Below are 15,000 nucleotides of genomic sequence, written 5' to 3' on the forward strand. Positions count from 1 at the left end.
AATTGTCACGCAAATAACTTCGTAATTCGTAATAAGTTCGTAATCAAGAAATGCACAGGCAGATGACAACATAAACTTGAATTTGAAATTATCCTCATTATTTAATAATTGTATACGTTCTGACCGTTTTTATTTTTATTTTATTTTTCGGGCCCGACACAGAACCGGATCATGAACCGGATCAGGTTAGATTAGTTTCTGGACCAGGGGGAAAAACTGGAAAATGTCCACAGTCCACCCATCTGAGTCTGACGACGTAAAACAACGTATTACTGGTCAGATAATGGGTGGGTCACGTGCATGCACACCTGTCCACTTGCTGATTATCTGTATCACAATGAAAACACATTGCTCGATGTTTTGAAGAAAAAAAACATGCCATGTCATTTTGTGTTTATATATTAATGTTATTTAACGGATAGGTTGAATGCTTGATTCCGATTGGTGAATCGCTGAATTCAGCTGTGTGTTATTTCTGGATAATGACACTCTATAACAGACGCTGTCTAATCAAAGACTCAGAGCATCTGGCTGCGCTGCTTGGATTTCATGCTGTAACCGACATGACAGCCAAAACACACCATTTACAACTAAGCGTTGCTCCTCACTTGAACGCGGGGTGCACGTGGGGTGCACGTGGGGTGCACGTGGGGTGCACGTGGGGTGCACGTGGGGTGCACGCGCAGATCCCACACACCAAAGTTCCGACATGCGGGAAATCACCCGTCGCTCACTCACTCGCTCCCGAAGATGCGTTGGTCCATGGTTGGTTTTTGGTCTAATGACAGTCGGACCAATAGTATGTCCGAACTAAAGCCTGTACCCTTTGAAGCGAGAAATAGACAATGTACTGATGACAGAAATGTTATTCTATATCTGATCGAACAAACAAACAAAAAGGTAGGAGCGCACACCAGTAGTGGGGATGGTGCTGATATTTGATCAACACTTGAAAACGCTTTTCCAAGACGCCTGGCCGGTGTTGCTCTGGAAGGAGAACTTATGGAATACTTTCATTACCGTAAGCAAAGAAATACTTTGTTTTGTTGTTACTTTTGAGGACATTTATTTACTTTTACTTTGTTTTTATTACTTACATTTATCACTTTGTGTAATAAACAGGATTAAACCTGAGGCGAATATCGTCTCTGTCGGGTGGAAACTGACTTTTCAGGATTCAAATTCAAGTATGTAATTATCTTGTTCTATCTGCAATAAAAAATATATTAATTCCTTCACTGTTACTACAACTAAATGCATATTAGATGAACAGTGCAAATATAGTAATATAATATACCTGTTTGGACACCCTGGGTTCGTCCTCGATGTATTTCTGCTCCAGGGGGTTTAACGTTCTCAGCCCGGCCTTCACCTGCGGAAAACACAACAAAAACACACGTCGTTTCAACAAGCAAATTGCTAACGGTATTAATTATTATCATCATTATTACTAATTAACGAAGGTTGAAACGGAACGTGGCATAATTAAAGACATAAGCCCGTGACAACAACATGTATTAGTAGGGATTAGTTTGACAAATGCATGACTGTTTGCTTTTTGCCTATATTAATGCGTGTACAGTACACTACAGTACAGTACACAGACATTACATATGCCGAGATATGTAAGTGAAATGGCAGCGCATGCACAGAGCGTGCCCCCAGGTCAGAGGGAGGGAGAGAGAGAGACAGAGACAGAGACACAGACAGAAAGAGAGAGAGAGAGAGACAGAGACAGAGACAGAAAGAGAGAGAGAGAGAGAGAGAGAGAGACAGAGACAGAGACAGAAAGAGAGAGAGAGAGAGAGAGAGAGAAAATGGCCGCAATAGGATGCAAACAATGACAGCGAATAGGCGAACAAAGGATGCTGAGAGGGAGTCTTCGATAATTAAAGGCAAAGCGAGGATGGGAGGGGGCAAGGGGACGAGATGGAGGCGAGGGGGGGGGGGGGGGGACAGAATAAAGACAACAGCACTAGGGAGGGAGAAGATTGCAGAGAGAGGGAAGGTTGGGAGGATGGGGGGGTGGGAGTTGAGGTGGGCGGGGGGGGGGGGGGGGGGGGGGCATAAAAATAAGAAAACTGGGGGTGGAGACAAAAAAAAAAGAAAGAAAGACTTACAGCATTAAAAATCACGTCTATTTCGAGAACGATGACCCCTTTTGTTGGCCCTGTCAGCTCCTTGCTTTTCAAGGCGTACATTTTGCGTTCTCCATTTTGGATCTGTGGGGAGAGAGAGAGAGAGAGAGAGAGACATGACAGGCGTCTGTCTGGCGGCAATACCCGGCAGAACGGAGCTCTCCCCAGGTCACCTTTGAACCCCAGGCTGCTTGGCGCTGACAGGGAGCCCAAAACAACTGTGGCAACTGTGACAAGTACCTGTTCATTACCCAGGCTGTGCTGTAGCACCGGCCCTGTCAGGAAGAAATTAACCATCATGGGGAATCACAGGCGGAGCACAGCACAGTGCCGAGACGATATACTGTATGAACACTGCTCTCTGTGGTCTATATATATATATATATCGTTGATGTCGGGAGGAAACCACCTAACTCCATATTTTTCCTTAAATCACTACTATTGAACACCTTTATGTCTGTGTGTTGGTTACAAAAATTTGAACCAATGAAAAGTAGTAAAACGCGCTTTGGAAAAAAAACATTCTTAACTCCATTGGAGCCTCAAACTGTCTGCTAAAGCAAAAAAAAAGAAAACACCAACTTGACGAGGCAGTATCAATATGTGTATATGTAAACCTGTATACTGTATGTAAAATATGTTTTCTTAATTTACTGGAAGTTTTATATTTTCCATTTCCTGAAGATCTTTTTATATATATATATATATAATATATATTATGGGATTTTTGTGTTATTTTCCCTCGCAAATTAACACCAAATGCACTACAGCGTCACTCAAAAGCATCACAAGTAGCAATTCCGCAAGCTTGATTTCAGCTTGTAGATCTGCTACTTTCGATGCTTTGGAATTTGAATCCCTTTTATTTGTGTGACACACACTGTATGTCTATTTACAGTATGGATACAGAAGTAGGCTAATATCAGCAACAGAAACACTCCTTTGTTATTTGGTGTGCATCATTTCATATCATCTCTCATCCAGCCCTCTTGTATTATTCTCTCTCAACGCCTCCCATCGATCTCTTCTCTATTGTTCCTCTTCGCTACCCTCTCTTCAGCTGTTCCTGTTTTTTTTTCTTCCGCCACTGTTTTTTCTCTTATTATTTACCAGCGTCATCTCTTTCTTTCTTTCTTTTTTTCTTTTGGTGGAAATAATAAACAACAGTCTCATCGCACTGATGCGAGCTGCGGTGGGAAAGAAATAAAATAAATAACATGTTTTTTTTTATTATCCTATACCACCTTTTTTTCCCCCCTTCTTCGTTTCCCATTCCTCTGTCTCTCAAGAGAGGGTACAGTAAAAAAATGCCGTAGGTTTAAAAATAACACGGTCGTGTATCACTTGACTCACGTTAAGTAAAGGTATGGCTACTTTCCCCAGGAAATCTGCACTCCTGTCTCTGTCCTCGTCGTAAACGGTCACCTCCAGGACAGAATGGATGTCCTTCACGTTGCTGCAATGACAATGGCACAAAACATTAACCCATTCTGACCTGAGATCAGATTCATACGAAGGTTTCCACTGGACACACACTGGTCTGATGAACCCATTCTGACCTGAGATCAGATTCTAAAAATGTCAGTCGTTCTTCGATTTTTCAAAAATAGCAGACCTACAAGCTCGTATCGCGCCACTCGGTGGCGCGATATGAGCTTGTAGATCTGCTATTTTTCAATAGCTAAAGCACAACATGATGCTGACACCAAAATGGGTGCCCGTTCAGAATGGGTTAAAGTACATTATATCTATCTATCTATCTATCTATCTATCTATCTATCTCTGAAACTGATTTTATTGTATATTTGGATCTTCATTTGCTACAATAGCAGCCGCTACTCTTCCTATGGGGTCCGCACAAAACAATCGGCGTTATATAAAAAAAAAAAACGTAAAAAAATGCAAAACAAATGTTTAAAAATCAATCTCAATATACGTGCAATAGCTCTTAAAACCCGGGAAGGCATCGTGTATTTTGTTTTAGATTATATGCAGATACTTGTGTGAGAACTACTGATTTAGAAGGCATTTGTAGAATCAGCCTCGGGTCTCATTGGGCCGTTAATGATACCTCGAGCAACAACATGGTTACAATGTCGTATGAGAGAGACATTATTATTATTATTATTATTATTATATGAGAGAGACATTAGGACATCGCAGTGCCGATAAGCAGGCTGTCTGTTGGAGACAGGCTGATATGATGTTTTTGAAAGGAGTGATTAGAAACCACACCCCTGTCTAACCACACAAGTCATTTAACTCTGAGAGTTTATTAATGCGGAAGCAATTATGCATTTGCAACCAATAATAACTAGTGAGTTGATGACATTGTATTATGTCATTCTGATTCTGATACTGTATATTATTATACAGTACACATTGTTGATTAAACACACACACATAATATATATATATATATATATATATATATATTTTTTTTTTTTAATAAAAGGAATCAATAAAATAATGTAGCTCTTAGTATACAGTAGATCTATTTCACTCAAAATCGACAAGTAAATTATGTCATTATTTCAAAATAAGTCAAATTAGTTAAATCAATATTGTTATTTTTGTGTGCAATAGTAAGTAAATGTATGCCAGCAAATTAGCGGGAATGTGTATTGCGTGCGGATGTGTGTGTGTGTGTGTGTGTGTGTGTGTATATTATTAAGCCACTCACAAGACGAACACCTTGTTCCAGTCAGGTTGAGGTTCTTGTAGACGGTGTGTGTCTGCAGCCGGTCGTTGCTCAGCTGCACCACACAGAACGGGTCACTCTTACCTGACAGAAACAAGCACAAATCACACACGGAAATGTTCAAAACCTTTTTGTTCTTATTGAACTTTTAATGTTTGCTATTTTATGACCTCTTCCTTCAACCCATTATTAAGACCTGAGGCAATTAAAAATAAGTCTTCTAAACCTAATCTTTTTCTGAAAAACATATGTCGCTACATCAGTGGTTATCAAACGTTTTTTATGTCAAGGCGAAGGCGGAGCCCCAAATTCATATGTATTTGGCCGCGGACCCTCCAGAGACACCCAGGAAGCAAAGATTTGAGTAAAAACATTTATCTTTTTTTCACAATTTTAAAAACATAATTGCAAGGTCATAGCTCAGCACAAGTGACATGCTATGAGCTTGTTTATCTGCTATGTTTGAATAGCCAACCAATGTGCTTTCAGAATCAGATGTGTTCTGGTTTTAATGGATCAAAAGGATTCCATATATATTTTCTTGTACTGTACAATAACTAGTACTCTAGTACAGTGGTTCCCAAACGTTTTCGTGTCAAGAGGGTCCAAATCAACATTTATTATAGGCGACGGACCCCCCATTTGAAAACATATGCCAGTGAACCCGATAAGGGAGGATTTTTATGACTCTATCAGTGATTCCAAAACCTATTAAATTCATGGACCCCCAGTTTCAGGCATTATGCTATGGACATTTCTATCTCTGGTACCCCAATTTATATTGTAAAACCACTGTTAATTTGACTCTGAGAGTGTACAAATGGAACCATTTGGCAATACACGAAAAAGTGAGAACCACTGATATAGAAGGCATTTGTAGAATCGGCCTCAGGTCTTAATGGGTTAATCGAAAAGCGAATATTAATCGAAAGCGAATATCCATAATATACAGTGAAATTCAAACACACGCCGAACACACCACAGTTCCATGTTCACGTGGTTTGTGAGCAGGTCAGGATAGGAGAGCTCGGGCAGGCACAACCACCCATCCCTGGACGATTGTAACCCGGTAGCCTCCCGGCTACGTTCCAATCCCTCGCACGGAGGCAGAGAGATAGCGTATATATATACAGCATCCTTCCCTTATAGCACACATGACAGCTCCAATAAGCAGTACTTATCAGCTACTGCGACCGGTGTGATACATTCATTTTAGCCTCGCTGGCCCGCCATATATCACACGACACTATATCAGCGCTACACCTGCTAGCCATTTCCATCAACGAACGCCACCCTGGGAAAACGTGACTCGGACAACTACGAGATAAGCTGCAGGACAACTCTAGTCTAGTCTAACCCCCCCCGCCCCCCCCCCCAGAGGGGCAGAATGGGGAAGGAGAGAGATGCAGAGGGATGGGGAGGGGGAAGGAAAAAAGAGAGGACTTTGGGGAAGGACAGAGCCGAGAAGACGGCGGGTTGTGTAGAATGGAAGGCCACAGAAGTTCAGCGTATAGAAGATAAAAGAGCATTGAAATGTGGGGGGGGGGGGATGTTAGAATCGCGGCTATTGTTTGGCTATTTGAAGCACGCAGACGCAAGGCTGGAACAGAGGAACGGAGACGAGAAAACTCGCTGGTTTTATACCAGGACGTCTTCGAGTCATTAAATTGGTTTTAAGGGGTTGATCTGATGTCAGAATTTATCTCTTTTTTATATTTCCTTTTCTGTTATGTAAAAGAAAACAATATGGTTAAGATGATGGAGCATACCGGTAAGAATTAAAGTGATAATATCTATGTGTGAAACATTATCTCTTATCGTTGTTGTATTCCTGTTGTTTGTTTTTGTAGAGCAGAAACATGATAGCCATCTGTGGCTATCATCGGTAGCTTGGACCACCTGCGGCCAAAAGCTGAAAGCTGAAACACATTTGCATTTTTAATTGTGAGGATATGGGTGGGGGTGGGGGTGGGGGTGGGGGGGGGTGGTGGACACACATGACGCAACGTACTTCCGCTTCATATCGTCGCTGTAGGGCAGAAACCTCTTATCTCCAAATCTTTCCCTTTTTTCCACATATTTTCCCCTACTTGATCAATCACACTACAGCGTCACACAAAAGCATCAAAAGTAGCAGATCTGCAAGCTGGAAACGTGGTGCGGAGCATTGATTGATTGATTGATTGATTGAAATATTTATTAACAGTTGTAGAATTTACAGTACATTTTAAGCACAAACTCAATACAAAGACTGTTAACTGTGAGTGAACGACCCAATTAAGCATTACACTTGTTTACAACAGGGTCCACATTGTTCAATTCATCAAAACATTTAGAGACATACAAACATTTAGAGACATACAAATAGACATTTCTATGTAGCTAAAGAACAGAACAGGAATTCATCATATAGGAAGCAAAAAAGGGAAAAGATACATTATACAGTGAGGGGAAATGTGTTGTCTTACACATACATTACATTCCCATTGACAATGAATGGAGAATTGTACGTCATAGTGTCGGAGCAAATCGGCTTACAGTGTCTATTTTTGTCTTACACAAACATTAAATTCCTATCGACAATGAATGGAGAATTTTATGTCATAGTGTCTGTGCAAATAGGCATGGTGTTTATTTTACGTCATGATGATGTACGATGATTCTTTTAATTCAAATTAATTAATAATGTGAGGTTTCCACCCGACCGAGGCGATATTATGCAGAATAAACGGCGAGACGAGGCAGAGAACCCAGTGTGGAGGCTTTTTAATTGGTGTATAGAGCCCACACCGTGCAACCAGATGAATCTGGTGTGTCAAGAGGATTTTACTACAGACCATACATAAGGAAATTGGCTCATTATGTGAATCACAAACTCATTAATGCTAATTGATTCCAACAAAACTTTTGATTCGGAAGTTAAGACTGATTATGTAACTGGGTAAAAGAGATGGCGACGTAACCACAGGAGTCGTATCTCCCGAGACCGCAATAATCCAAACCAGCGATGGCCTATATGTAGCATGTACTGCATATCATTGCTGTCAGGCTGAAACCTCTTATCTCCCTATTTTAAAATTCTAGCAGGATATTCGTACCCCCCCAGCTATGGGACGTTATTTGCTAGGTACGTATATCTACGTACCCCCTCGTATACTCCGTGTATATAATGGTTGAGCCCCAGAGCAGCTTTTAACATTGATCGGTTGCTATGCAACGCCTCCCGTCACCACCAGCTATGGACGCTACAGCTCCTCTCCATTTACCTTGGGTTCAAACCTCCATAACTCAGAATCTAAGAGCGTTGTTCTTTATGTGTGTAATATGTTTTTTTTAAATATTTTAGTTGTGATGCCATGATCATGATCATGACCAAAGAGCCGTCATGAAAAAGTGGTCTCACTTCCTTCCTGGACTACAAAGTCACACCTCCATGCAGTCCACAAGGAGGGGAAGTGCACTAAAGCATTATGGGCATTGTAGGAATTCAGCAATCCAGTCAAACCCTAGTCAAACACATATAGACTTCCTGGCCACATAGCTGCAAATTTCAAATTGTGCTACTGTTATCTACTACAAATACGATTAAAACATTGAGGGACAGTTTCTTCCAGCGGTGAAATGTCCCTTTAACTTTTTGTGTTAAAGTGGAACATTACTTTTTGTAAATAATGCCCTTCATTTATAATACTACTAAACCGTCACAAGCTCGAAACGGGGCGCGTATAGCGATGCCCTTTGAGCTTGTCGGTCTGCTATTTTGGCTATTTTTTTAAAACTTGGATCCTGAAGAGTAACAGTTTCGGGTGGAAAATATTATCCGTTTCCACACGAACAGTTCACATACAGTACAAATCGTCACAGTTCAGTACACTGACTGAAGCGACTGGGACCGCCCCAACCATCCCTCCACTATGACCCATTCTGACGGGCACCCATTTTGGTGTCGGCATCATGTTATGCTTTAGCTATTGAAAAATAGCAGATCTAGGTCTGCTATTTTTTGAACAATCGAAGATCTCAAAGTAGAAAGATCTCTTTTTAAATCTGATCTCAGGTCAGAAAGGGTCAATCAGAACAGTGTGTGTCCAGTGGAAACCTCGTATGAATCTGATCTCAGGTCAGAATGGGATAACCTCCAGTCCACATGGACTAAACCGCTATTTCTATTGCTTTGATGATCATCGTCACTGAAACCCTGTATGTCCAAAATGGTTACTTTTCAGGAAATGGAGAAAAAAAAAAAAACTTGTGGTTCTGCAATGTATAGTTATTATTACATCACAAGCTCTTGTTAAAGGACCACTTCGCCACTTTTCAACCTATCTGTTCCTCACTAATGTTCACGAAAATACCACAATCTATGGAAACGTAGAGCTAAAAAAGTTCTGGTGAAACAGCACCAACTGTCATTTTGTTCCAACTCCTTTCCCCCAGTGACGAATATATTTGTCCTGTGTGTGTGTGTGTGGGGCCGTGTGCGTGCCGTGTACACGTGCATGTGTGCGTGCGTGTGACACACGCACTTGTGATGAATGTCTGCATGTGTGTGTGTGTGTGTGTGTGTGTGTGTGTGTGTGTGTGCCATTGATCGGTGTGATTTTCTTCAAATGTTGGGACAAGGGCAGGACATGTGGTACGCGAGCTAAGTAAATGTCACGGTGATCAATGGTGGAGCTGTAGCCGCGCGCGGCTGCCTTTCATATCTGTGTGTGCTGTTGTACTGCCCTATTGAAGTGCACGCCGTTTGACCAGGGTATTGGCAGCTCTGACACACACTACAAGGTCTTCATACACGGAATGATACACTGAACAAGAACACACACACATGCATGCGCACGTGCACGTACTCACGTGCACGCACACACACACACACACACACACACGTTTATGTGCATGTTGTTTAAGGAGCTTTGTCTCAATACGCAACTGCAAAAGCCATACCCGAATGTTTACATTGTCATCACAAAAACCTGTAAATATATGGGTTATCAAATAATTATGATTGTTTGTTTAATTATATTTGCATTTATTTATTCATCATTTAAAGTGCATTATAATTATATTAATTTAATTCATACTTTAATTGATTATATGAAATAATAATATCGTCTCTGTCGTGGTGGAAACCTCATAAGTCCAAAACTGTTACTATTCCAGGATTCGCATTGAAAAAGAGCAAAAGTCGCAAATGGCGTCGCTTGGCTTTTCGAGCTTATAGATCTGCTGTACTTCTGATGCTCTTGTGTGAGACGCTGTAGCGCGATCAAGTATAGGGCGTTAATTTACAAAAAAGCATGTGCTTAATTTGGAAAAAAGCAATAAACTTTGAGTCAAAGTTAAAGGTATATTCAGTGATTTCACTCAAAAAACCTTAGGTTTCGTTTTTGGCTGTGGGACCCAGCCTTTCGTCCAATCAGGATAGAGAGTCAAAACCGAAACCTAAGGTTTTTTGACCCCCATGGGTTAACTGGGGACAGGAGGAACTCCTTATATGGCCAGCACACTCTATAGTAGGGAGGATTATCACAACAAAACAAAAAAATAAGTGATATTTGAATTAAGTGAAATCACTGAATATACCTTTAAGTTAAAGTGCCAGTACATGCATACAGTACACTTCATGTATACAGTACACACAGTACACTGTGTATATAGAGTGTAGCTAATTTTTTTTTGCAATATTGCAATATTGCAGTTTTCCCATTCAGGACGGGAACCCCTTTTGGGCTTCTTGTTGCCATGTACAGTATATTAGCAGGATAATATGTTTGTAATTTTGTTAATATCTGAAAACGTTCAGAAAACTTAGTTCAGTATTTATAAAGGCGTCAGTCATTAATTGTGCTATTCATTTCTTATTATTATTCTTGTAGATTTGGTTTTATTTTGGGGTTATTTTCGGTAGTGGCGATCATATTTTACTGGTTTTCAGGCTACGGCGGAAGATTGGAGTGATTGGGAGGCGGCGTCACATCCTGGGATCATTTGCTGAGCTTCCGTTGCTCCAGACTGTATGAGGAAGCACCACGTCTGGCAGAGTGCCATGGAGGAGTCGGTACACAGAGACAGTGCAGACATGATGATGGGGGTCAGCGTTGGTTGTGGAGCTGATGGCAGTGTTGATTTTGTTAGTTTAGTCATCATAGCTTAGTTTTCATTTAGTTTCATTTAGTTTTGTCAGTGAAAAAAAGGTAGTGGACGGACATCTTTTGTCATAGTATTATTAGTCGACAAAATCAACACTGCTGTTGGCTACTATAGGTACAAACTAATTTACAAAGGACTGGTCAGGTGTGGATGGAGAGAAATGCTGTAACTCATCGTCAATGTCGAGCAGAAACCTCATATGTCCATATTCTCTCTAGTAACATAAAACATCTACAATTTAGAAAGCCTCAAAACCACGACGTCGCAATTTGAATCCTGAAAAGTAACAGCTTTGGACGCCACCCGACAGAGACGTAATCATAGTGAGACTGAGCTAAAACCGTGTATGTGTGCGTGCATGCATCTGCGTGTGCGTCTGCGTGTGTCTGTGTGTGTGTGTGTGTGTGTGTGTGGACCTGGCTGTGTGTGCGTGCGTATGTGCGCGTGCACCTGCTGAATGGTCTGAGAGTATGGCATCCACTCAGGGCCTGCCTGACAAAGGGGATTGTTGGTTCTAGAGAGTATTTTCACATGTCGTCTGGCAGCAGGAGAAACACTTCAATTAGTGACAGAGATGAGACAGGAGACCCCTCTCTCCATGACCTTCTCTCTCTCTCTCTCTCTCTGCCCCCCCCCCCCCCCTCTCCCCCCCCCCCCCTTTCTCTCTGTCTCTCCCCTCCCTGTGTGTCTCTCTCCCCTCCCTGTGTGTCTCTCAGGCTCACAACTTGTCAAAGCGCGAGTACACACGTTTTGAGCTTGTAGATTGGCATCAACTCTATAACTCTTTTAAATATGGAGATTAACGAGGCTTTTGCCAATCTACTGTTTTGTTAACCCATGTGTGGGTGGCCTTGATGGGCACAGCGACAGCTCCGTATTTGCATTTTTGTCGTGATTGGATGGCTGATAAAAGGCGGTCCACGTCATCGGCACATTTCTGAAGAATACGATTTTCTACTTAAAAAAAAAGGCACCAGGTTTTGCCAGCACTCTGATCAGCGTGGCTTTCAAGAGCCCTTGTATTTTGGTCATTTCTCATAGGGTTTATTGCAAAGAAGCTGTGCCTATTTTTCTTTTTTTAAGGGACGGTATAGTGTGTGCAACTTGAAAAAAAAAAAGAAGAGTGATTCATGTTTTTCTAATGTAATTCCGACAACGAGAACAAACACGATCACACGTTCCTCTAAATGCACGCGGTCCTAAAATCAAGCATTGAACGCACGCATGCACACCGAAACACAACACGCACAGACATGTACACGCACGCACGCACACACGCATGCACACCGAAACACAACACGCACAGACATGTACACACAACGCACGCACGCACGCATGCACACCGAAACACAACACGCACAGACATGTACACACACGCACGCACGCACGCATGCACACCGAAACACAACACGCACAGACATGTACACGCACGCACGCACGCACGCATGCACACCGAAACACAACACGCACAGACATGTACACACACGCACGCACGCACGCATGCACACCGAAACACAACACGCACAGACATGTACACGCACGCACGCACGCACGCATGCACACCGAAACACAACACGCACAGACATGTACACGCACGCACGCACGCACGCATGCACACCGAAACACAACACGCACAGACATGTACACGCACGCACGCACACACGCATGCACACCGAAACACAACACGCACAGACATGTACACACACGCACGCACGCACGTGCACATCTTTCTCTTGCTTCAAGATAATACACAGTGAGAAAGTAGGCCTGTCCGCCGTAGACCTAATTAAAAGTTTGAATTAATGGAGAATGGAAGATTCAGAGAGACCAGCATAAAGAGAGAGGGGGGGGGGGGGGGGGACACAGAGACAGAGAAAGAGAGAGAGGGGGGGGGGGGGATTTGTTGGTGAAATGTGTACTTCTTTCTCTATAATTCAAATGAGCAGCATGTACCATTTCAAAAATAAAGAAAGAAAAAAACGCAGAGACAAATAGTAGTGTTCCGCCATAGCAGGCATTAAGTGTCCCTGAGGATCCCTCACAGAAGATCATCATTTAAGCCAAAATTACACTTTGACTTTGTGTTGGGATAGATTAATGGCAGCGTTACAAATAAAGTGAACGTGTAACAGCAGACATTTAGCCGCGCGACTACAAATCACAACCGAAGTTTTGTTTTTACGGCAATACATCCATGAACAAAATGAATCTTTGCTTCCGCAGTGCGGAGTACATTTTGTTTTGAGCCAGAATAACAGGTCAGGTCAGGTGAAAAGAAGACGGCTTGGACTCCTCATGCATGGAAGGAAACATGAGGTCAGTCCGTTGCTCTCACCCAGGTTGGCAGAAGGAGTGTACCCCAGGATTACACAAGACAATAACACTTGGTAAAAACAAATGGGTTGCAAAAAGCATGGGATAAAAAAAACAACAGAGCCAAAAGTGATTTCACTTACACCCATAGGGGGCAGCGTAAACGCGACAAATGCCAACTTTGTATTTATTCCGTTTTTCATGTGTATATGACGTGACAGTACTTCATTACACCGGTGGTTCCCAAAGTGGGGTCCGGGGACCCCCAGGGGTCCTTGAGGGAGTTTGAGGGGTCCCCACCTAAATGATAGTTAAGAACTGTAACTCAGAGGGTGTACAAATAGATGTACTAACAGTCCTACAGTCATGAGTCCGAAACATTACGCAAAACCCAACCCTAAACCTAACTTCACAGGAAGCCACGGGTTAGTTTAACCTGCCACGGGCTAGTTGTAAACTGCCACACATGTTCGGGATCCACAGGTTAGTTTTAACCTTCCAAGGGTTAGTTTTAACCTGCCACTGGTTAGTTTAAACCTGCTGTGAATGTCGGGAGCCATGGGTTAATTGTAACCGACAGCACATGTTGGGAGTGACGGTGTTAACTTGAACTAATGCCTGTCAGACTGTTTGTATGTCTAACAAACATATGCTCCCGCAGCAAAACAATCCCTGAGACTCACCAATGGATGGTTGAAAGATCAGTAGTTTCCATATTCCATATTGGTGATCCTAAAATGTAGTCCCTTCACTCAGCACAGCTTTGGTCTCCCCTAGCAGCACTGACAAGTAGCTATAGCTAGTAAATGGTGCTGGTTTTATTTTGAAAGTTCCTCTCTTTCTCTTATTTGCAGTTAGTTGGCAAAGAAAAAAAAATAAACAAATCCATTCCATTATCAATAAATGAATTATTGCATTTGCGCAACACAGAGCAAAATGCATTTTTGATTAATATAAATAAATGTAACCAAATGGACCCATAATAATGGTGCTGTAGAGGGCCATGGATGGTCTTACCGGTGACGTCTGCTGCCATCAGCCCCTCGGCCCGGATCACCTTCACCTGCACCACGCCCACATCCTTCAGGCTCTTGAACGACCGCCATAGGCTCTGGAAAGGTCACGGGGTCAGGGGGCGGGGTTAAGATAGAAGGGGGATGAGTTAGTGGCGAGCGAGAGAGAGTGTTCACCGTTCACAGAGGCAGCTACGAAGATACAGGCTTTGTCGATGGAAGCCATGCAGTGATATGATATACACAAAGATACATCCGACGTTTGTAGCCGATACAAAAGCTACAAACTAACTAAAAAGTTGAGCTGACTTCAACTTCAGCTACAAAGAAGATACAAAGCTACCGATACGTTGTGTATCTTTGTATCTGAAATGGCATCGCTCCAATGGAGATATTGGACTTCATGTGGTCACACACACACACACACACACGCAGCTGTTGGCCTGTTTCACTTACATCACAGTGCACTAAGGTCAGAGTTATATATATGCAGCCTGCGCTTATTCCCTGCTGTAGTCGGGAAAACAAACTCCCAAATCAGATTTAAATACACGCACACGCACAACGCACGCACACACACACACACACACACACACACACACACACACACACACACACACACACACACACACACACACACACACACACACACACACACACACACACACACACACACACACACACA

General features: G+C 42.4%; 1 protein-coding gene across 1 annotated transcript in view; it reads right to left on the reverse strand.

Annotated features, from left to right (window-relative positions):
* Positions 1 to 15,000, reverse strand: part of LOC310871902 (multiple C2 and transmembrane domain-containing protein 1-like) — a gene marked incomplete at both ends in the record, with an annotated part of 201,006 nt that overhangs the window by 18,059 nt on the left and 167,947 nt on the right. The window contains 6 exon segments of the mRNA XM_083783539.1: positions 1,298 to 1,372; positions 2,121 to 2,222; positions 3,492 to 3,594; positions 4,822 to 4,849; positions 4,852 to 4,923; positions 14,320 to 14,413. Of these exon segments, the coding sequence (XP_083639665.1) occupies positions 1,298 to 1,372; positions 2,121 to 2,222; positions 3,492 to 3,594; positions 4,822 to 4,849; positions 4,852 to 4,923; positions 14,320 to 14,413 (474 nt within the window).

This window comes from Protomyctophum parallelum (genome assembly GCF_964188405.1).
Source record: "Protomyctophum parallelum genome assembly, chromosome: 15".
Lineage (NCBI taxonomy): Eukaryota > Metazoa > Chordata > Actinopteri > Myctophiformes > Myctophidae > Protomyctophum > Protomyctophum parallelum.